The sequence below is a fragment of the Cloeon dipterum genome, chromosome 4 (genome assembly GCF_949628265.1).
Source record: "Cloeon dipterum chromosome 4, ieCloDipt1.1, whole genome shotgun sequence".
Lineage (NCBI taxonomy): Eukaryota > Metazoa > Arthropoda > Insecta > Ephemeroptera > Baetidae > Cloeon > Cloeon dipterum.
The window spans coordinates 30687571-30710970 of NC_088789.1; the positions used below are offsets into that span (position 1 = coordinate 30687571).

Here is a 23400-nt window from a genome sequence, read left to right on the forward strand (position 1 = left end):
CAAAGAACTGCGGGACATCTAGGTTTTGAATCTGAAATCAAAATGAAAACCCCGAATTTTGAAAATATACGATGGCGCCATCTATCGGCACACAAAGAAGCCTTTCCCCGTGCTCGCAACGCCTGATAGGCCAGTCCGGCCGTGGATAATCCCTTCCACTTTGCAAGTTCAACTCCTGAGAAGCCCAGTCTTTATAGCTGAGTCGTGGAGAAGAGAGCAGGTCGTTCCTCTTTAATTGTCGGTTAAAAGCGTAATATTTGTTGTGAGTTATTCATGTTTGGGATTTTAATGAATTTGATAACGTTTTTATATTTGTTTCCGCAGATTCTGCTTTGATTTAGGCTGATTGAAAGAAAAATTGAGCAGCAGTGAGTTGAATAGTAATTTATTCCAACATTCGTGAAAACTGTCACAATAGAACATCTCGAGATTTGTGCATTGGAATCTAAAGAATCTGCTCTTGATGAACAAAGAATGGAATCCAACAAGAAAACCCCAAAAGAAACTGGTAAATGTTTGAAATATTTTCTTTTGTTCACAAATTCTTGAATTCTATTTTTCTGTAGACCAAACTCCCGACTCAGAGTATGAGAAAAGATTGGAATTCAACGAGTTAACTCGCTTGGATGAAAAACTGAATTTCATAGAAAAGAACAGGGGGGAAATTCCTCCATTTCTTTTCGCGGCGAAATACGCAGATGAGGAGGTTTGCCGGCAGCTCATCGCAGATGGCGCTGACGTTTCCAAAATCTTAGACAAAAATGGCGCCAACGCCTTGCACTACGTCGGCATGAACACCTCTGGGTTGGAACTCGTAGAATTGTTCCACGGACACGGTGCAAAAATCAACGATAAGGACAAGAATAAAAAAATTCCACTCGAATACGCTCTTCAGATGAGAAATTTCGAAGTTTCTCTCAAATTGTTCGAGCTTCTGAAGCAGGAAATCGATTACAACGGAAATATTCTGGACTGGTGCATCGATATGAATGCTTTAGATTTCTGCAAATATGTGTTTGAGAAAGGACGCATCGTTGTCCAAAGCTAAGACTGATAACCTCCTGATCAGAGCGGTGGAGCGTGCTGACGAGAAATTGTGCCAGTGGCTTTTCAAAGAATGCCTGGCCAACGTGGACCTGGACAGCGACCAATCCTCAAACTGGAAGGAAGAGATTTTGTTCGCCGCCACCAGAAACTTGAAGCACGGAGAGAAAATCACACGCTTCCTGCTGGAAAATTACAAAATCAACGTTGAGGAGAGGAGCTTGTTTTTGCACCACACGCCCTACAGCCACGCCATGGCGACGGGAAACAGAGGCGTCGCCTTTGCTTTGCTAATACATGGCGCTATCATGGAAGTGGACATCGATCCGGAAACTGCGTGGCAAATCTACAGAAACAGGGCAAATGAGGAGGAGACACGCGAGTCTAGTTCGATCAGAAGCAGTCGTTATCCAAACGATATTGGAAGGGACCAAAATTTGCTGCAAGTCGCACTCGAACAGAAATGTATGCCCTTAGTAGGAAAGTTGTTCGAGTTGAATTTCGACGAGAAGATGAACAAAATAAACTACCTGCACTTTTGTGTGGTGAAGAACAATTTGGAAAGTGCGAAGCTCGTTCACTCGAGAAACAAGGATCTGATAAAAGAAATGGGGCAAGATGGGAAATACGTCCTGCATCTGGCCGCGGAGCATGCCGACCTGGACATGTGTCAGTGGCTGATCAACCAAGGGGCTGACCTTGAGGCCCTGACCTCGGACGGAAGGTCCGTGCTGGACTTCGCGGCCAGCCAAGAAGTTAAGAATTTATTCCACGCCGTACAAATGTCAAAAGAAATTTAAAACTCATCCAAGAAACACTTTAATGATGTCGTCTTTATTCGTGATTTATTTTGAGAAAAAATGAATAAATTTGCGGCGTGTAAAATGATTCTTTTTAGACTCTTTTATTTAATAATACTTTGATCCACATGATTGGTGTTTTTGTTTTCAAAACAAGTCTAAAAGAAATTCCAAACGGATATGGTCAATGCTTCATAATTAAATAATAGATTCTGCAATCCCCTCTGCGTGGGCTCCTTGTTCCTTTACATACCCTTCTTCGTTTCTTGTACGATCAAAAATTTCAGGTGTGAAAGACCTGATGGGTGTGACTGCCCTGATATCAATTCATTGACTCCTGAAAAGCCTTGAAACCCGAGTGCAAAGTCAAGAACTTTCGATCTCTTTTATCCCTCGATTTTTCTCTTTTTATGCCAGCTCCCAGATTTTAGAATGGACTGAAATCAAAGAGATGATTTGCATCTTGAGATCATATTAGCTAAATTTTTATTTCAGGAATTTTAGTGTAAAGGATTACAGTGAATTTTCAGGACGGTTAAATATTGCCGGAGTCATCTAGAGTGAGTGAATATTGTTGAGAAAAATATCCCTAATTCTGGAGTTGAGGGTATCGTTGACGATTTTATTCAGCCACTGGATCATGGGCTTGTTTTCGAACTCGGTGGCGATGTGCAAAGCGACCTTTCCTTCTGGTCCTAGTCCTTCGACCAGGCTTTTCTTCTTTCCGTATACAAACTTGGCGCTGGGGAACTGGTTTTTGCCCACGCAATAAAGCAGCAGATTGCATTTTTTAAATTCGACGTCCAAATCGGCGCCGTATTTGATCAGTTCCTCGGCAGCGTCCAGTCTTGCATTGCCGAGGGCTACGTGAAGCGCCGTTTGGCCTTGCGAATCCTTTCGATTCACGTCATTCGCGGACATTTTCTGGGCAAAGAACCGAATGTGCGCCAATCCGTGAGACTCATTCAAAACAGCAAAGTGGAGAACCGTGCACAACGATTCTTTCACGACAGCGGCCACGTCCAAACCCTGACGGACCATCCATTCGCACACTTCAGGCCTCGAATACTGAGAAGCAAAGTGGAGAGGATAGGTAAGGATATCATCCACCTTCTTCTCGACCAGGTTGAGGAAATCTCCAATGATCTCGGCCTTCACGAATTCATTGCAGATGAGTTCTTCCAAAAACGATTTTTTATCCGGTATACAAGCGCCATGCTTCTTCATAAGATAATCTGCCACGGGAATGTTTCCTTTCACAAATGCGTATTTTAGAGGAGACTCCAAATCCCTCGGCAAAAGTTGCAGACTGTACTCATCCATTAAGAAACTAACGATTTGCTCGCCGTGCTTCATGTTGTCGCCGCATGCCTTTATACCGTAATAGAGCACTTCGTTTCTTACATCTACATGATTTTCCAAGCTGCTTCTGCAGATCTCGATGACCCACTTCATGATGTCCAAGTCCCCGAACGCTGCCGTTACGGGAATCAGATATTTCAAGTCGAATTTGTTTTCCACGTTGACCAGGGACGCGTTTTTCTCGTATAAAGACTTCAATATGTCCAGTCCGATCGCTTTGCCGATGCAGTATGATAGGAAGCTCATATCCCGCAATCTTTTGTTGTACAGTGTGATGGCGAAGTCGAAGTTTCCCTCCTTAACGGCAACTTTGACTGCTTGCTCACCATCGTCATTTCTTCTTTCGATGTCTTCTCCGAGGCTTTCGAAGTATTCGAGCAGTTCTAAGCCGTGCGTGGCGTTTCTGGCGGCGTAGTGGAACACGTTGGAGCCTTTTTCGTCCACGGTGCCGACGACGTGGGTCCCTTTTCCCACGAAATGGCGGCAAATTTCCAAATCACCCACTTCTGAGGCGAAAAGCAGCATCGGAGTTTCACCTCTGTTTTTCAAGACGAATTCCTCCTTTTCTTCCAAAGATGCCGTCGCGGGGAACTCCAGTCGAGGAATTTTCTGCTTCCCTGGACTAGAGGGTGTCTCAAGAGGTCGTTTTTCTACAATGTAAGGAATTGGAATGTTAGAATAAATTCGTCAATGAAAGGAATTTAAAACTCACTGCTCGCCTTTTGGTTTGACGAGTCCGTCAACTTGGTCAATCGATCTTTTTCCATTTTGTAGGGTTACGTCCAGAGAATTCAAAAATTCCTGGAAAATAAAAGATAACAATTTTAGTAAAAATCAAGGAAGAGGGTTGACATTTTGACAGGGTAGGATTGCATTCCTTTTAGAGTAAATTTACAAGGCAAAAGTAAAAAAATACCGCAATTTGTTGCTATAATATAATTTAAATTTTTAAACCGTCAAAATAACTTTATTTTTATTCGAGAATTTACCTGAAATTGCATTTCATATTCCATAAAGTTATGAATATAACAGCGGTGCCATCAGTGGGCCGTTTCGAACAATTAAAATTTCCCAACTCGTGATTTTTTAGCAAAAAAGTATTCTTCTGCAGTAAAAAATTTTAAAGATCAGCGGGGGCCAGATTCGTGCGACGCGCAGATATGGCGTCTGGTGGTGAATGGCGCGAAAAAACGGTCACGTGAAATACGCGAAAAGAACCGAGTTTTGTTCAATATTTTGACACATAATTTGCATTAATTGTACTAATTGTGTCTTTTATTGGACCGTGAAAACAAACTCTTGAAACTCGTACAACAATCCAAAGAGGGCTATTTTTCCCACATTCAGACGCCATCTTGCATCTGCGCAGTTGGAACTAATTTTATCGCACATCTGACTCCCGCTGTTAAAGATTTTCACCCTTAATCAGAATAAAATGTGTGAATAGTGGTAAGAAATAAACCTTCCAAGCCAAAATCAGCACAAATAAATATCTCAAGGATCTGAAATGGACCCTTAGCAGTCCTAATCTCAGGTTCTAAAGCGCCTTGAGGAACCGATTACACCCTAAAATTCACCCCTGCGTGAGATTTAAATTAAAGATACAGCGATATTGCGGCGTTATCCAAGATCTAAGGATGGCAATCTGATGAATCGATCACACAATTGTTAGTTGTAACAATCAAGATAGTGTTTACCTGCTGCGCAGCTGCAAACGGGGTTGCTCAGGGCTAGCTCAGGTTACTGCTGACTCAGCTTACGTGCTCACTCGCCTGCCTTCTTCTATCAGCTGGCTCTCACTCTCACAATCAGCTGATTTTGAGAGAAATATCATTGGCGGAAGCGAGGGCGGGAAATACAAAAATAAAAATACGCGCGCATTTCATATCTGAAATTCGTTTAACTGAGAAACAATAATATGAGAATATCGTAAAAGAAATGGGGCAAGATGGAAAGTACGTCCTGCAACTGGCCGCGGAGTGCGCCGACCTGGACGCATTTGTGTCGGTGGCTGCTAGGGCTAAGGGGCTGACCCTGAGGCCCTGACCCTGGACGGAAGGTCTGTGCTGGATTTCGCGGCCAGCCAAGAAGTCAGATTTTTTGTTTTTAATAGATGATTCCTAAGTAGAGTTGCGCCAACCTCCCGGTTTGATCCTGATATCTCCAGAAATAAAATTGGACTTTTATTGTTATCCGGTTCTGGTCCAAAATTTTCAAAATTTTGTTCAAGTACAGTACAACGGAACACGACAAAGTGCATGCAATGCAAACAAAAAGATTACTAACCTAAATGAATTGCAAGAATAACAAACTGCCATCAGGCAGACCGCCCCTAATGATTATTATTTACCCCTCGTAAAATGTTGTTGTTTATAGTTGACCGTCAGCTGACGCTGCCGGCTTGGCTCACTTCCACTTGCACTTGTCTGGTCACGTTGGTGGTTGGTGGTTGGCGTGGTGTGTGGTTGTATGCGCGCCCTGTTGTGACGCAGAGGTTTTGGCGCCGCGAGCATTTTCCTGCATTATTTCCCTCAAGCCAGCCAATGAGAACGTGACGCGAAGGCCACGCCCATTGGCTGAACCAGCTGTCAGCTGTCAGCTGATGAAAACCAAAACACAGAGACAGAGACACGGACACAGGGACCGTATTCACGGCAATTTACGGTAAAGCGCGGCCCTGGTGCGCCCTGAGCCGCCTGATTATGAGCGTGGCCGCGGAAGAAAATTATGGATTTAAGAGGCGATTAATGATACTTCGGAAACACCCAAAAAGATTAAACGTAAATTAATAATAAATTGAACCTGCAGTATTCTCAATTTACATCGCAGCAAAATTCCTTCCTGGCGCCGTCATCCTAATAATGAAATCGACTCGACTTTCGTCCATCTTTGATTTTTCATGTCGTGATTTATTTATTCGCACTCTATGCGCATGTATTTGCAGCCTACGAATTTTCAGTAAAATATTCATTTAGTGCAATTATTATTTTTTTGTAAATATGTTTCCAATGAAGGCAATATCGATATTTTTTCAGACGATAAATATTGATTTATATCGATAGTCAGAATCATTTGGTGATGAGTGATGACTATAATCGTGTTTTTAGGGCCAATTTTTTAATATCAGTATTATCGTCTTCAAAATATCGATGTCCATGAGGCGGATCACGGAAATAACGCAACCTGTCAAAAAAAATGAATAAAAGATGCAGTCACTGCGCCATCGTTTAACAACGCCAGTAGTCCGGCTCTGCTGTTGCTAACTCCTTAACAGCATCCGGCAGAGGTAAGGCCGTGTGGCCGCTGGCTGGCCGGCAAAAAGTTAGGAGAAAAACCTCCAGATGCGCTCAAGTCGCTGCAGCCGTGGCGAAAGTCGGCTGCTTGAGCAACGCAGAACGCAGGTAGAAGAAGAAAGCTCGTAAAAAATTGGTTTGCCTCAAAGGTTGGCAATTTATCTTGGAAGTCATTTACGGCAGCGAGACGTGCCGTGCCGATGCGACGCGCTTTCTTGGGCTGAAAATGCTGACTGGAACAAAAGCGACTGGACAATAGATCTTCTTACACTCAGGTAAAGGAACCCTCACGGAGAATGATAAAAGAGGAAAAAAGAATAAAAGGCCGTGTGACCGTGGGAAGAAGGAATTCAAGGAATAGAAACATAAAAGAGCATTTTTTCCCTTCGCGTGCTGCACTTATTTATGTCCAGCAACACATGAAAATAGGGAAAATAGTTTGTTTTTTAATATTCCTGATTAAAGTTTGGTATTTTTAATTGACCTACTATAACTGCACAAAAAATGTAAATTTATCTCGATACACATCTGGGACCAGTTTTTTTATTTATTTTTATAGAAAAGCTAGTAATAAAATGTAATTTTTTTATCCATTTTAGTTTCAAAGTAATATTAAAAATTGAAACAAAATCTAATAATTACATCTCCGGACAAATATATCTTGAGCGAATTAATAATCCTTCTCCCTGATCAAATATTTGCCTTTCACGAGCACGATTTTTATTGTTTTCGTTCTTTTACCCGGAGTTTCACTCAGAGTTTGATCAACGCCTAAGATGCCTCATGGTTTTCCTCTTCAAGGGCGTGGTGTGGTTTGTTGGATAAAGAAAACTGATTCTGTTCAGGTAGGAATGAAGGCGGAAGGGCCCAAAGAGACGATCTCTGCTCAGCTCAGTGCTTCCTCTAGAGTCCTCATTTTGAAACTGGGCCAAAAACGAAAAGTCTTTTAACATGGGAAAAGATTGATTTTGTGGATCTGCACAGGACGAATGCGCGTGACTCTGAATCGACTCTATTGGCTTTGTAGCATAATAGCCTGATCGTGAGAAGCCAGCGGAGCGCTGGTTTTCTCCTTAACCCTCATTCATCGCTCTCGCCACCGCTGCCGTCGGCTCAGGAGAATTCTCTCCTCTCTCCTCACACTTTAGAGTCAGCAGTCAACCTGTGTGCCTCGAGCAGCTATCGCCTCTTTCCTTGTTACATCTATTCGCCAGTCGCGGCCTCAATTATACTCGTAAGTCAATTTTTCTTTACAGTTTTTAATTTAATTCATCTGCTTCTCTCTAACTATTATTGTTTCTTTTTAATATATAATTTCCGTCTCAATAATTAAAAAAACAAGCTCTTCGCGCTTGTTCGTGGGGGTAGGTGTGTTGTTTTTTAACGAAAAACTGTTGGCGATTATATAGGAGGGTGGCTGCGTCGGAAAAATCGCGAAAAATGGCCCCGGGATTGATCTCAGGGTGGGTTACCCTGAAAATAGTCGTCAGGGTAAGTCGGGTGGTAAGGGTTTGCGAGACCTTTCGTTTGAGACTTCGTGACTTGAAATCCATCAATCTGACGAATTTTTATAAAAGGTAAACCATTTTCGCCTGGGCGGCCATCAACGCCTTTTGGTAAACAATGAAAGTAAATGGAGAAAAAATCACCCTCTAGCTCGACCTTGAAGGTCAAGCTAGAAAACGTTGCCGTGATCTGCCGCAATGTCTATTTTTATTATTATAATTCGTACGCATTCGCATCATTGACCATGACCTCTCATCGGACAGGTCTTTTTTCCTAAATTTATTTGATCCACCCTGATGATCTTATTTAGGGTACCCCACCCTGAGGTCTGTTCAGGGGCACTTTTCGCGGTTTTTCCGATACCACCACCATGCACTTTTGCAACTCCGCTAACTTTTATCGTAAAAACCAAACGACACACGACCCACGCCCATGCGCAAGCGCATAAAGCTTGTAACTTGTTCATAATGGAGCAGCTAGGGTATGTGTCACTCAAACAAACATTTATATTCTGTTTTACTAGTATATATATGTTCCTGTTTTTAAGTTACTGTTACGTTGAAAATCCAAATTTATAGTGGGTTGTTTTGAAAATAAATCGTAGGAGGGAAATCTCCCCAACAGTGCAATTTTTTGACATTGATTTTGGAACTTAAATAATTTAGACATGATAAATATTCAGTTTAAAACGTGTAATAATTGATAATTAAGTTAATAATTTAATTCCTTTTGTTCCCAGTTGACACAACTACAAAATGAATAACATAAAAGTGGAAGTAGAAAGTCCAGAAGATTCCAGCGCAAGCAGTGAGTATCGATTTTTATAGCCATTATACTACAAAGGCTTATTTTTGGTCAACATGGTCAGCCATCAACCATGGTTTGATAAGCGGGTTTAAAATTTGATACCGCGGAAAAATGACCCAGGAGCCAGGAATACATTTATTTCCGGCCCTCTGTGACGTTATATTGGCAGTAGCATAAAACGTAAAATAAAAAATTATAAATTTGATTTTAATATCACATCCGGGATGAATTTAGCTTAAGCTTATCAGTGCATCCAAAACTTCGCGGCTTTATCAAAGATGCATATAGTTTAAATAAGTTTATTATTTCAGGAAAACGACAACATGAGACAGAGCCACAAACTCCGCGAGAGGAGAAGAAAATGACGTTAGATGAGCAGTACGAAAAGCTGATCAAGATCAAGCTGAAATTTGTCGAAAAGAACAAAGGTGAGATACCCGCTCTCCATTTCGCGGCAAGGGTGTCCGATGTTGACGTTTGTCGGCGCCTCGTGGAGCAGGGCGCCGACGTCAACGAAAAATACGGCGTTCGAGGCGCCACTCCCCTGCACTACGCCGCTATGAACGCATCCCACGGAGAAGGTCTGATCGATTATTTCCTTGAAAAAGGGTGCGACATTGATGTAGAAGATGCTCATTATGATAAAGCTATCAAGTATGCCCTCCGAGTTGAAAATTTCAAGCTTGCAATGCGAATGCATATGCTCTCTCAGAAACGCAATTCAGGAAAAGCAAGTATTCGTAGTGTTCTACGTTTTTGCTTGATGCACAATAGCTTGAACTTCGCGAAGTTCTTGTACAATAATAAGAGATGTGAGATATTGAGCAAACGCCTATGTCATTTTTCCATGCTTGATATGGCTTGCAAGTTTGGAGATCTGGAGATGTGCAAGTGGTTGCTAGAAGAAGTCAAAATCGACGTCAACAAGTTTAATGAGGTTAATTGGAAAGACCAAGTTCTTGACCAAGTTGCCCATAATAGGCAAAACGAAGCAAGTAAGATCCTCCGATACTTTTTCTCAAAGTTTGAATTCACCGCTGATCAACAAAGGAATGCCTATAAGTCAGCTTTTTTATATAAATTAGGTGAATATCCCTTCTGTGCAGAAGAGGCAGAAGAGTTGTTCAAGAGAGTTGCTGACACAAAGATCAAAATAGAGGGCAACAGTTTGTTGCACCATTGTTTTTCAAAGACTGTGCTTAGTTTAGACGCTGCAAAATTCGTGCACGAAAAGGACGGAGACCTCATCAATGAGATCAATGAAGACGGAGCGACAATTCTCCACCTCGCAGCACGATTTGCAGGCGTCGATGTGTGCCAGTGGCTGGTGGATCAGGGCCAAGACATCAACGCCGTGAACAAACAATCCTTTGCCAACTTTCTCCACTACGCTGCTCAAAACAGATTTTTTGGAGATTCGATCATTCAAGAATTTGGACATAACTTGCGCGGAATCGTGAACCAAATCGACGAAAACGTCTACACTCCACTCCATTACGCCATACTCAACGAAAGACACGTTGAGGTTGCAGAGGTATTGCTTGAAGTCGGTGCTGATTTGAGCGTGAAAAGAAAAGGAAACAACTTCCTTCACTTCTGCATCGTTATGGGCAAGTTGGAATGTGCAAAATTCGTGCATGCCAAGGATAAAAATCAGATCAAGGAAAAGGGAGAAGGAGGCAAAACCACACTGCACCTTGCTGCTGACAACTTTAATGAAGAAATATGCGCATGGCTGGTGAGGGACGAGGGAGCTGATCCCCAAGAAATTACCGTCGGAGGAAAATCGGTGCTTGAATCTACTTCCAGTGAGGAGGCCAAGAAGTGCCTCCAATCGTTGATCACAACTAAGAAATAGAAATTATTTCAAGAATCAATTCAATGAATAAAATCGCACTCTTCTCATGATTCAAAATAATGATGTTCTCTGATTAATAATATACTGGAATAAAAGATATATAAAAAATATTTTAAATTATTATTTTAAATCAACACCATTAAAATTGTAAAGTTAAACTTTTCTACTGAGCGCAGAATCGTATAGATTGGATGAATGCGTGGCCCACCCGGAGGATATTTCGGAAATTTGAAAAATATTTACTTTCCTGCTGTGTACCTTTCTATGAATATCTTTGATTTTTTTTTAATCAACCTTTGATAAAAAATGGGTATTTTGCATAAAATTTAAAAAACGCTATAATTTTCTGAGCAGAGATGAGAGCAAAATTCCAATTCGTTCAATAAAATATATATTTCAACTAATTTATCGGGATGATTATTATAAATTTAACGTTTAAGAACCTTTTATTTGAAAATAGACTTTCTCCTTCAACAGGATCATAGAGCTGCTGGACTGGAGACAAAGCGAGGTAAGGACGGTACAGGGCAGACCGCCCCTAATGATTATTATTTACCCCTCGTAAAATGTTGTTGTTTATAGTTGACCATCAGCTGACGCTGCCGCGCTGCCGGCTTGTCTCACTTCTTGCACTCTTGTCTGGCCACGTTAGCGTGGTGCGTGCCGTGCGTGCGTGGTATAATGCGTATGCGCGCCCTGCGGTTTTGGCGCCGCGGGCATTTTCCTGCATTATTTCCCCGAAGCAAGCCAGCCAATGAGAACGTGACGCTGAACCAGCTGTCAGCTGATGAAAACCAAAACACAGGGACACGGACACAGTGACGGTATTCAGGGCAATTCACGGAAACGGTCAAGCGCGGCTCCGGCGCGGCCTGAGCCCTGATTTTACTGATTATGAGCGCGGCCGCGGAAGAAAATTATGGATTGAAGAGGCGATTAATGATACTTCGGAAACACCCAAAAAGATAAAACGTAAATTAATAATAAATTGAACCTGCAGTATTCTCAATTTACATCGCAGCAAAATTCCTTCCTGGCGCCGTCATCCTAATGAAATCGACTCGGCTTTCGTCCATCTTTGATTTTTCATGTCGTGATTTATTTATTCGCACTTGTATGCATGTATTTGCAGCCTACGAATTTTCAGTAAAATTCATTTAGTGCAATTTCGTGCGCTCGCCCCTTGTTTTTTTTCAGGTCGTCTCGAGCAGGAGAATGGACTCGTCGGATGAAGAAGGCCAGAGGTTGCAAAATCTGAAGCCGCGGCGAGAGATGATGCTCAGGAAAAAACACCAGATTCGATTTGTTCGGAGACGGGGCACCACCTTCACCTTCACACCACGTTGGACCATTCCCCCAATGGAGGAGACGAGCACATCAAGCTCCCAAACACCACTCATCTGAAGGTATCTGTTTATTTCACCCTTTTATATTAATTTCTAATTAATAAACCATTTATTTTCAGATTATCTGCGCCAGGGTTGAAAAGTATCGGCCTGAGTCTGTGTTGCAGCTGACCAAAATCTGGGCCCTGGCGCTGGAAATTTCCGTGGACCAGTACGTCATGGATCATGGACCGCTTCCTGGCCACCTTTGTTCCGAATCTGCACACGCTACGTGTCAAGTACTTGCCGCTGGCGTCCGAAACTGGTGACTGGCTACAAGTGCGTTGTCTCATGAAGCTCTGTCCTCGACCGGAAAAGCTATAACTTTGGAAGGCGTCTTGCTCATAGAGGAAACTGACGTGGACAACTTTCCTGAGCTTGGAGAGTTCGCGTGAAGAGTGTCCTCGTTGGTTTAATTTAGTTAATAAGGTTTTGAAATTGAAATAATTAAATTACGCAGTAGTGAGGCCTGCGAGATGGTGGCCAATATCCTGACTTCGCCCTAATTGCAGAAGGTTTGCCTGGAGGTGGCATTCAACCTGGACGCCCTGAAGAAGGTCACTGCTCAGATCAGGGAGAGAAAGATCCTGAGGTAGCACATTCTCCAGAGAGAATTCCGCCATTACAACTTGCAAACCATGTCTGACCAATTCAGCGCCTCTGCTTCTCTCGCAAAGGTTGCTTCGGCCTTTTTGCCCAGTACCTGATTGACGTCCAGTTCTCTGTGATGAAGTGCCTGCTTCCCTCTTTCCCTTTCAGTCCTTTATTCGGTGGACTCAGGAAAGACGAGAGCCTCGACAAATATTATCGACGAGTTCAAGAAGTTCATCAACAGAAACAAATTAAATAAAGGAAAAAATGTTTACTTGATACCTGAATAAGATAAATTTAATACATAAATATATTTATTTACAAAAAAGATTTAAAGATAAACTAATAATTAATGTTGTTCAGGCATAATTAATTTTTACTTGAATTTTATAATTTTGCTGCCCGAGCTGTGCCCTATGCCGCACCATATGGCATTTTTAGCTTCACAATACATGTTGCAGTGAAAACATCTTAATATTTGGTTAGGTGTTTTTATTTAAAATAATATTTTGCCCATTTAATAAAAAATTTATTATTTTTTTGCATTTTTTGTAAATGTTGCCAATGAAGGCAAAAGATGCACTCACTCAGAGTCGTCGTAATACGTTCATTTAAAATTAGAAGCAGCTTCCTCGGTGTTTATTTTTATTCATTATATTTTTACAGAAATTCCTGCTAAACCAGAAGCCGAAACATATAGTGTGAGCATGAAATTTCTGCAGGAATAATGAAAAATATCAATAATATAGAGGCTTCCAGGTGTTGCGATGGTAAAATGCGGCTTATATTTTCCCGCCCATCAAGCTCAGGCAAACAACTGGCGTGACAATCCTAGGGATGCCACATGTATAAATCAGCATGAAGTGTTCTCAAAATCGTTAAAGGTTGAAGCAAAAGCCCAAAAATATGCTCAATGGAAATAGATTTTCCAGCTTTGACAGTAAAATGCCCGGTTTCAGGATTTAAACACTTGGAAAATTCAGATTTTAAAGGTAACCCTAGATCCCTTGCTCTCACCATGCAGCGCCACCAAGTTTTAAAGTCGTAACTATACCGTTCGTGTTTTGTTTTTGTTTACATCATCTCCTGACGCTATCCGAGAGCAGTCCGAGAGTCGCGTGCTTGTTCGCTGGTCTGGCTTCGAATTTCTTTGATTTCAACAGAATATAAGGTAAGTTCTCAATTAATATTGATAAAATCAAATCCGTTAAGCCTCAGTGATTGCTAAAAACGTGAAGCCGGGTTCCTGCGGCGTCAAATATTGGCCAAGTGGATCAAAATCGTCTCGACTTTACGCACCATTATGTGCGTGATGTCGGACGGCAGAAAGCCGAAATTTCTGAAATTTCTAGTAATTCGAGGCTTTTACTGCAGTTTTTCTCCGTAGATATTATGTTTAGTGAAGGAATTACATCAGCGAAAGGATAAAAGTCAGGGAAATCATTGGATTCAAGGGGATATTCGGGATAACGTTTTTAAATACGGATTTGTTATTTGCACGTAAGTTGGTGTGCATAAGAGGAGAAAACCTGCAGCCCGTCTTCCCATCACGTGATGTCGCCACTCTTTTTTTTCTATCTCAGTGCCCTGCTGTTGGTTCTATTGACTATTTTAATTTAGTTTGTGGCGTGCTGTGCGATTAAATTTGTATTTTTGCTTCTCGCCTCTGATTCCTACTATATGCACGTCAGCTTTATTTGCACGGTGTTAGTGTGTTGCTGAGCAATGCGACTGATTGTAAGTAAACAATCCCTGAAACCTCGCGTTTAAGACGGTGACAGACCTTCGGACAGTCGGATGGAACTCCCCAATAACAGCTTTAGTGTCCAGGTTATTGACGAGTTCCATCCGACTGTCCGAAGGTCTATCACCGTCCCGAATGTGAGATTTCAGGGATTGTTTACTTACAATCAGTCGCATTGCTTAGCAACACACTAACACTGTGCAAATAAAGCTGACGTGCATATAGTAGGGCATCAGCTCTGTTACCAAATTTAATACTCTCCTTAACCTGGACTCTTTTATACTAAATTTCATAGCGTCCTTTCTGTTATCCTGTTTCAGTTGCCGCCATCAATATGAGCGATACGGTCAATTCCGGAGCAACTGCGGACTCGCAAAATTCCCAAGATGTCTCGGTTAGTATGCTCGACGATAGCTTCAAACCGAAAATAGTGTGTTGCCAGGCTTATTTAGTTTTATTTTGCCTCCTGGAATGTTAACAATATGGCAGGATTTCTATTATTACGCAATTATTAAATTCTTGTGGTGGTTCAGTGCACCGTGCGACGCAGATGACGTCACACAGTGCATTGCCCGCTCGCTCTAGCCTTCCCTTCCCACCCCGCTTCCCCTTTCACCTTGCAATCTCAACGCTAGGCGTCGCAACGGCCTGGGGCCGCCCGGCACTCTTCCCTTCAATCTTGGTTTTTGGATATAAAGGCCGCCATGGACCATGCGTGGTAGTGGCACGCTGGGTTACAAGGACCACACATGTACGTTAAAGATTCTCTTCTAAATCGCCAAATGTAATCTGATTCCAGAATGCACCCCAACCGCTGATAGAATGTTGCTTAAAACAGATAAGAGATGCTCCCACCATGGATGCGAGGGTTCATCAACCGTATTGTGAGTGATTACCTTAACATTTGAACAACTGAAACCCTTAAACATGAGAATTATTGGCCGCCTTTGTCAAAGGACTGACCACCAGATTAAAATGAACTAATTTAATCACTATCAATATCATCCCAACTCCTGTCCACAGAAGAAACCTTTTGGAACTACAAGAAGTGCGATAGATTAATACTTAAATGGATAAACAAAAGTCTGCAATTCTGCATGCCTTAAACAATTCATTGCTTTTTAATTTCTAAAGAACGGCCGTTTCCTTCTAAGTTTTTTTTTATAAAGCTAATCTACGCAGTCAACAAAAAAATAGCAACGTGTGTTTGTTGATGGTTAAAATAAATTCCCAATTTAAATCAAATTCGGCACATTCGCTAGTTTTACGTCTCATGAAGTATATTTCATTTACAGACTCAGCACCTCCCACACTGTTTGGCTACAGTGTTCCCCCGAGGCTAAGTCGCACGCTCCAGCCCCGTGTGATCCAAATCATCGATCCCTTAACTCTCAAACCTGTTTCAATTTTCATTCCGGGTGAAACGGACAGAGACGAACCTACAGACTTATCACCTCCCACACCGCCTGGCTACAGTGTTCCCCCGAGTCGAAGTCGCAGTGGTAGGAACCTGCCCATTAAACCACGGCGCCGTCCGATGGAAATCGTCTTTCCCTTAACTCTCGAACCTGTTTCACTTGATACTGAGAGTGAAACGGACACAGACGAATCTACGCCGCCCAGCTCTGCAGACTCCAGCGCCAGGCAGACTCCTGAGCCGGTCAGTTTCAAATTTGAATGTAAAATTGTAAGCCCATAATAAACTTAAATTTTGAAACTAAAATTAGGCTGTAGTTGAATTCCTCGATTGGGAAATTCTTTGCTCTGACACTTAAGGACCCTGTCTTTGACGAAGTTTCTGGACATACCAATCGATTCTGGAGGGTCGAATTAGGTAAAGTGGATGTTTTTCCAATCAAAGAGTGACTTTTTTCCCGCCAAATCGATATGAACGCACTTGCGAGAAGTGCGCATGCGTGAGAGCTGGTTGCAGAGAGACCGCTTGTACGAATAGCTACTTTGTTAGATTCAGCCAGCTCTCACGCATGCGCAGTTCTCACATTCATATTGTTTTGGCGGGGAAAAATCCACTTTATCAAATTCGACCATCAAGAATCGATTGAAGTGCTCAGATACTTCGTCGAAGACATTCTTTAAGAGGCTCATGGCAAACATGAGGGAGGTTTGAAGTTTTTTATCTAAAAATAAATCATCAACCTCATCCATTGTCTTTGATTCCCATCATTCTTGCCATGGCATCTTCTCTACTCGTATTTATTTTAATTCAAGTCGCTATAGAGTCCCTAATCCTATAAATATTTTGACCTGACTTTCTTTTTTTTTGTAACGCAGGGTCAGGTGGATGACGACTTGTCTGCCGATTTTACCGCCAAGGTGGAAATCGCTGCTAAGGACGTCTCAAAACCCTAAGAGCCAGCCTTGGCGCCTGTGATCGTAGATATTCGGACGGACCGGTTGAAGAGCCCAAACCTACAAAAGAGGCGCTGGAGACTGTCGCGTCGGAAGCATCCAAGGAAGAGGAAAAACCACCAACACTCGGCACTGCCACCCTCCACGAAGAGCAGCACTGTCCTGAATGAGCATGCAGACGGCCAGTTTTTTTTACTCAATATGGATGAACAGCTTTCGATAATTTACTATTCCGCGATGAAACTTTAATAATAATCCTGTCTAACTACTACGATACAACCTGAATATAATTTAGATCAATTAATCAGCATTTGAATCGTTGCGATTTTTTTAATATAATTATCCTGCAAGACGTGATGCTTATTTTTTAAATAATGCAAAAGCACAGAAAGTTAGCTTTTAACTGATCACTGCGCGGAGGAGTTAAACTCTTATTTCAAACCTGAACTTTAAATTCCGTCGATTTCAATTCCAAAACACGTAAACTTTCCTAATTGGAAATTTTTGACAACTGAAACCAAGAAACCAACACCAATCTGAAATATTGAGAAAATGTCAGCCTGCAGGCGTGCAGGGCATAATTTTAATTCAATTCAATCCTAATTCAATCAACGAGTGTGGATCATTTGGCTAACCGCGTTTTTGTGTGCAGCGCTGCGCCTTGCCTGGGCAAAAAGATCTTTTTATTTATGAGGAAATGCAAGTCACTCTCTGCACCGCCTAAAGGAAACAGCAGCTTAAAATTCAGCAGGATTTTACACTCAATACAGAATTTTCCGAGCGCACTCGCTCGCTGATGGGAGAGTGAGGGAGCCGCAGCGTCCTCTTTCCTCTTGGGATCTCTGTGCTCCGGCAGTGTCTCGAGCGGTGGCGAGCCAGCATCACCAGGGATTATACGCGTCCACCATGGACCTTCACCGGCATCTCAGGTAAGCCCCCTTTTTCTTCTCTCGCCATTCTCAATGGAGATTTTTCGCGCCAATTTTTCCTGAGGAGATTATATGGGAAGTTGCAACTTTTACTGCTTCATCTAAGGGAATGAGATTCGATTTCAATGGGGTTGTTTATCATCCTTGGAAATTTTAACTGCAATAAAGTGTTGTTCACTTTATTTTCAAATCGCATTATAAATTAACGTTTAAAATTAAAATATAAATTTATTGCTCAGCTTAGCGGTTGGAGTGAGTTAATTTTTTCCACCCAATTTAAATAGAAAAATCAATTATGCAAGGTGATGTTCCACCTTCTGGATGCTGCGAATGAATCAATTATTAGTAAATAATTCCATCTGAAACCCGACGGCGTTAATTTCCGGCACATCCTAATTAAATTGACACATCAGTCATTCTCGACGACGCATGAATACGCGAGGCGGGTTTCATTGCAAGCAAATTTTCCACGACCCTCCAAGAAGAAGAAATATGAATTTCAGTCAGCAGCTCATGGGGGAAAAAGCGGCCGAGAGGCTCTCTCTAGTCCCTTTCAGAGATTCGAGTTTATTCCAGACGGAAAAATGTGCCCTAATTATCGCGGCATAATAGTTCATGAGGAAGTGATTCGTCGTGTGATATCTCAGCGCCAGCTGAGAATTGAGAATTGACGGCAATGTTATCGACGGAAATCGTGACACCTACTAATACTGGAGGTTGTGTAATATTCGCTATTATATTTTCAAGGCGAGTAAACAAAATTGACTTGGTGTATAATTTAAGAATTAAATTATTCTTGCCCCAATGAAGGCAATATCGATATTTTTTCAGACGATAAATATCGATTTATATCGATAGTCAGAAACATTTTGGTGATGAGTGATGACTAATCGTGTTATTTTTATGGCCAATTTTTTAATATCAATATTATCGTCTTCAAAATATCGATGTCCATGTGGCGGATCACGGAAATAACGCAACCTGTCAAAAAAAATGAATAAAAGATGCAGTCACTGCGCCATCGTTTAACAACGCCAGTCCGGCTCTGCTGTTGCTAACTCCTTAACAGCATCCGGCAGAGGTAAGGCCGTGTGGCCGCTGGCTGGCCGGCAAAAAGTTAGGAGAAAAACCTCCAGATGCGCTCAAGTCGCTGCAGCCGTGGCGAAAGTCGGCTGCTTGAGCAACGCAGAACGCAGGTAGAAGAAGGCTCGTGAAAAAAAATTCGTTTGCCTCAAGGTTGGCCATTTATCTTGGAAGTCATTTACGGCAGCGAGACGTGCCGTGCCGTGCCGATGCGCTTTCTTGGGCTGAAAATGCTGACTGGAACAAAAGCGACTGGACAATAGATCTTCTTACACTCAGGTAAAGGAACCCTCACGGAGAATGATAAAAGAGGAAAAAAGAATAAAAGGCCGTGTGACCGTGGGAAGAAGGAATTCAAGGAATAGAAACATAAAAGATCATTTTTTCCCTTCGCGTGCTGCACTTATTTATGTACAGCAACACATGAAAATAGGGAAAATAGTTTGTTTTTTAATATTCCTGATTAAAGTTTGGTATTTTTAATTGACCTACTATAACTGCACAAAAAATGTAAATTTATCTCGATACACATCTGGGACCAGTTTTTTTATTTATTTTTATAGAAAAGCTAGTAATAAAATGTAATTTTTTTATCCATTTTAGTTTCAAAGTAATATTAAAAATTGAAACAAAATCTAATAATTACATCTCCGGACAAATATATCTTGAGCGAATTAATAATCCTTCTCCCTGATCAAATATTTGCCTTTCACGAGCACGATTTTTATTGTTTTCGTTCTTTTACCCGGAGTTTCACTCAGAGTTTGATCAACGCCTAAGATGCCTCAAGGTTTTCCTCTTCAAGGGCGTGGTGTGGTTTGTTGGATTAAGAAAACTGATTCCTTTCAGGTAGGAATGAAGGCGGAAGAGCCCAAAGAGATGATCTCTGCTCAGCTCAGTGCTTCCTCTAGAGTCCTCATTTTGAAACTGGGCCAAAAACGAAAAGTCTTTTAACATGGGAAAAGATTGATTTTGTGGATCTGCACAGGACGAATGCGCGTGACTCTGAATCGACTCTATTGGCTTTGTAGCATAATAGCCTGATCGTGAGAAGCCAGCGGAGCGCTGGCTTTTCTCCTCAACCCTCATTCATCGCTCTCGCCACCGCTGCCGTCGGCTCAGGAGAATTCTCTCCTCTCTCCTCACACTTTAGAGTCAGCAGTCAACCTGTGTGCCTCGAGCAGCTATCGCCTCTTCCCTGTTTACATCTATTCGCCAGTCGCGGCCTCAATTATACTCGTAAGTCAATTTTTCTTTACAGTTTTTAATTTAATTCATCTGCTTCTCTCTAACTATTATTGTTTCTTTTTAATATATAATTTCCGTCTCAATAATTAAAAAAACAAGCTCTTCGCGCTTGTTCGTGGGGGTAGGTGTGTTGTTTTTTAACGAAAAACTGTTGGCGATTATATAGGAGGGTGGCTGCGTCGGAAAAATCGCGAAAAATGGCCCCGGGATTGATCTCAGGGTGGGTTACCCTGAAAATAGTCGTCAGGGTAAGTCGGGTGGTAAGGGTTTGCGAGACCTTTCGTTTGAGACTTCGTGACTTGAAATCCATCAATCTGACGAATTTTTATAAAAGGTAAACCATTTTCGCCTGGGCGGCCATCAACGCCTTTTGGTAAACAATGAAAGTAAATGGAGAAAAAAAATCACCCTCTAGCTCGACCTTGAAGGTCACGCTAGAAAACGTTGCCGTGATCTGCCGCAATGTCTATTTTTATTATTATAATTCGTACGCATTCGCATCATTGACCATGACCTCTCATCGGACAGGTCTTTTTTCCTAAATTTATTTGATCCACCCTGATGATCTTATTCAGGGTACCCCACCCTGAGGTCTGTTCAGGGGCCACTTTTCGCGGTTTTTCCGATACCACCACCATGCACTTTTGCAACTCCGCTAACTTTTATCGTTAAAAACCAAACGACAAACTACCCACCCCCATGCGCAAGCGCATAAAGCTTGTAATTTGTTCATAATGGAGCAGCTAGGGTATGTTTCACTCAAATTAACATTTATATTCTGTTTTACTAGTATAATATATGTGCCTGTTTTTAAGTTACTGGTACGTTGAAAATCCCAATTTATAGTGGGTTGTTTTGAAAATAAATCGTAGGAGGGAAATCTCCCCAACAGTGCAATTTTTTGACATTGATTTTGGAACTTAAATAATTTAGACATGATAAATATTCAGTTTAAAACGTGTAATAATTGATAATTAAGTTAATAATTTAATTCCATTTGTTCCCAGTTGACAAAACTACAAAATGAACAACATAAAAGTGGAAGTAGAAAGTCCAGAAAATGCCAGCACAAGCAGTGAGTATCGATTTTTATAGCCATTATACTACAAAGGTTTATTTTTGGTCAACATGGTCAGCCATAAACCATGGTTTGATAAGCGGGTTTAAAATTTGATACCGCGGAAAAATGACCCAGGAGCCAGGAATACATTTATTTCCGGCCCTCTGTGACGTTATATTGGCAGTAGCATAAAACGTAAAATAAAAAATTATAAATTTGATTTTGATATCACATCCGGGATGAATTTGGCTTAAGCTTATCTCAGTGCATCCAAAACTTCGCGGCTTTATCAAAGATTCATATATAGTTTAAATTAGTTAATTATTTCAGGAAAACGACAACATGAGACAGAGCCACAAACTCCGCGAGAGGAGAAGAAAATGACGTTAGATGAGCAGTACGAAAAGCTGATCAAGATCAAGCTGAAATTTGTCGAAAAGAACAAAGGTGAGATACCCGCTCTCCATTTCGCGGCAAGGGTGTCCGATGTTGACGTTTGTCGGCGCCTCGTGGAGCAGGGCGCCGACGTCAACGAAAAATACGGCGTTCGAGGCGCCACTCCCCTGCACTACGCCGCTATGAACGCATCCCACGGAGAAGGTCTGATCGATTATTTCCTTGAAAAAGGGTGCGACATTGATGTAGAAGATGCTCATTATGATAAAGCTATCAAGTATGCCCTCCGAGTTGAAAATTTCAAGCTTGCAATGCGAATGCATATGCTCTCTCAGAAACGCAATTCAGGAAAAGCAAGTATTCGTAGTGTTCTACGTTTTTGCTTGATGCAAAATAGCTTGAACTTCGCGAAGTTCTTGTACAATAATAAGAGATGTGAGATATTGAGCAAACGCCCAAGTCATTTTTCCATGCTTGATACGGCTTGCAAGTTTGGAGATCTGGAGATGTGCAAGTGGTTGCTAGAAGAAGTCAAAATCGACGTCAACAAGTTTAATGAGGTTAATTGGAAAGACCAAGTTCTTGACCAAGTTGCCCATAATCTAAAAAACGAAGCAAGTAAGATCCTTCGATACTTTTTCTCAAAGTTTGAATTCACCGGTGATCAACAAAGGAATGCCTATAAGTCAGCTTTTTTATATAAATTAGGTGAATATCCCTTCTGTGCAGAAGAGGCAGAAGAGTTGTTCAAGAGAGTTGCTGACACAAAGATCAAAATAGAGGGCAACAGTTTGTTGCACCATTGTTTTTCAAAGACTGTGCTTACTTTAGACGCTGCAAAATTCGTGCACGAAAAGGACGGAGACCTCATCAATGAGATCAATGAAGACGGAGCGACAATTCTCCACCTCGCAGCACGATTTGCAGGCGTCGATGTGTGCCAGTGGCTGGTGGATCAGGGCCAAGACATCAACGCCGTGAACAAACAATCCTTTGCCAACTTTCTCCACTACGCTGCTCAAAACAGATTTTTTGGAGATTCGATCATTCAAGAATTTGGACATAACTTGCGCGGAATCGTGAACCAAATCGACGAAAACGTCTACACTCCACTCCATTACGCCATACTCAACGAAAGACACGTTGAGGTTGCAGAGGTATTGCTTGAACTCGGTGCTGATTTGAGCGTGAAAAGGAAAGGAAACAACTTTCTTCACTTCTGCATCGTTTTGGGCAAGTTGGAATGTGCAAAATTCGTGCATGCCAAGGATAAAAATCAGATCAAGGAAAAGGGAGAAGGAGGCAAAACCACACTGCACCTTGCTGCTGACAACTTTAATGAAGAAATATGCGCATGGCTGGTGAGGGACGAGGGAGCTGATCCCCAAGAAATTACCGTCGGAGGAAAATCGGTGCTTGAATCTACTTCCAGCGAGGAGGCCAAGAAGGGCCTTGAATCGTTGATCACAACCAAGAAGTAGAAATTATTTCAAGAATCAATTCAACTAATAAAATCGCACTGTTCTGATTCAAAATAATGATGTTCTCTGATTAACTGTACTGGAATAAAAGATAAAAAATATTTTAAACTATTATTTTTAAATCAACACCAGTAAAATTGTAAAGTTTAACTTTTCTACTGAGCGCAGAATCGTATAGATTGGATGAATGCGTGGCCCGAACGGAGGATATTTCAGAAATTTGAAAAATATTTACTTCCTGCTGTGTACCTTTCTATAAATATCTTTGATTTTTTTAGAATCAACCTTTGATAAGAAATGGGTATTTTGCATAAATTTAAAAAAAACGAGTATTTTCTGAGCAGAGATGAGACCAAAATTCCAATTTGTTTTATAAAAATTAAATATATTTATATTTCAACTAATTTATCGGGAAGATTATTATAAATTTGACGTTTAAGAAC

General features: G+C 41.6%; 4 protein-coding genes and 1 long non-coding RNA gene across 5 annotated transcripts; 4 read left to right on the forward strand and 1 right to left on the reverse strand.

Moving 5' to 3' along the window:
* The first annotated feature begins 474 nt into the window (after positions 1–474).
* Positions 475–1844, forward strand: LOC135943763 (putative ankyrin repeat protein RF_0381). The gene is made up of 3 exons (XM_065490426.1): positions 475–508; positions 567–1014; positions 1070–1844. Exons 1-3 carry the CDS (start codon positions 475–477, stop codon positions 1842–1844), a joined length of 1257 nt encoding a protein of 418 aa, XP_065346498.1.
* Positions 1845–2399: 555 nt separating this feature from the next.
* Positions 2400–3973, reverse strand: LOC135943764 (putative ankyrin repeat protein RF_0381). Its single transcript, XM_065490427.1, has 2 exons — positions 3919–3973; positions 2400–3856 (listed from the first exon to the last, which is right to left on the reverse strand). The coding sequence occupies exons 1-2, from the start codon at positions 3971–3973 to the stop codon at positions 2400–2402; spliced, it is 1512 nt and encodes a 503-aa protein (XP_065346499.1).
* Positions 3974–8760: 4787 nt separating this feature from the next.
* On the forward strand, positions 8761–10670 carry LOC135943765 (putative ankyrin repeat protein RF_0381). Its single transcript, XM_065490428.1, has 4 exons — positions 8761–8812; positions 9124–9466; positions 9587–9807; positions 9919–10670. The coding sequence occupies exons 1-4, from the start codon at positions 8761–8763 to the stop codon at positions 10668–10670; spliced, it is 1368 nt and encodes a 455-aa protein (XP_065346500.1).
* Positions 10671–13735: 3065 nt separating this feature from the next.
* Positions 13736–15274, forward strand: LOC135942350 (uncharacterized). The gene is made up of 3 exons (XR_010575089.1): positions 13736–13817; positions 14711–14784; positions 15190–15274. It is a non-coding gene; the product is annotated as an uncharacterized LOC135942350 (long non-coding RNA).
* A 5769-nt stretch (positions 15275–21043) lies between these two features.
* LOC135943766 (putative ankyrin repeat protein RF_0381) lies at positions 21044–22957 on the forward strand. Its single transcript, XM_065490429.1, has 4 exons — positions 21044–21095; positions 21411–21753; positions 21874–22094; positions 22206–22957. The coding sequence occupies exons 1-4, from the start codon at positions 21044–21046 to the stop codon at positions 22955–22957; spliced, it is 1368 nt and encodes a 455-aa protein (XP_065346501.1).
* Positions 22958–23400: the final 443 nt, after the last annotated feature.

Excerpts from the sequence above, each read along its gene's own strand:
- LOC135943765 (XM_065490428.1), top strand. The coding sequence starts at position 8,761 with ATGAATAACATAAAAGTGGAAGTAGAAAGTCCAGAAGATTCCAGCGCA. Across the intron at positions 9,467-9,586 it reads CATTATGATAAAGCTATCAA|CTTGAACTTCGCGAAGTTCT; the intron begins GTATGCCCTCCG and ends GATGCACAATAG. Across the intron at positions 9,808-9,918 it reads TAATAGGCAAAACGAAGCAA|AAGAGGCAGAAGAGTTGTTC; the intron begins GTAAGATCCTCC and ends CCTTCTGTGCAG.
- LOC135943766 (XM_065490429.1), top strand. The coding sequence starts at position 21,044 with ATGAACAACATAAAAGTGGAAGTAGAAAGTCCAGAAAATGCCAGCACA. Across the intron at positions 21,754-21,873 it reads CATTATGATAAAGCTATCAA|CTTGAACTTCGCGAAGTTCT; the intron begins GTATGCCCTCCG and ends GATGCAAAATAG. Across the intron at positions 22,095-22,205 it reads TAATCTAAAAAACGAAGCAA|AAGAGGCAGAAGAGTTGTTC; the intron begins GTAAGATCCTTC and ends CCTTCTGTGCAG.
- LOC135943764 (XM_065490427.1), bottom strand. The coding sequence starts at position 3,973 with ATGGAAAAAGATCGATTGACCAAGTTGACGGACTCGTCAAACCAAAAG. Across the intron at positions 3,857-3,918 it reads GTCAAACCAAAAGGCGAGCA|AAAAACGACCTCTTGAGACA; the intron begins GTGAGTTTTAAA and ends CTTACATTGTAG.
- LOC135943763 (XM_065490426.1), top strand. The coding sequence starts at position 475 with ATGGAATCCAACAAGAAAACCCCAAAAGAAACTG. Across the intron at positions 509-566 it reads GAAAACCCCAAAAGAAACTG|ACCAAACTCCCGACTCAGAG; the intron begins GTAAATGTTTGA and ends ATTTTTCTGTAG. Across the intron at positions 1,015-1,069 it reads TTAGATTTCTGCAAATATGT|AGCGGTGGAGCGTGCTGACG; the intron begins GTTTGAGAAAGG and ends CCTCCTGATCAG.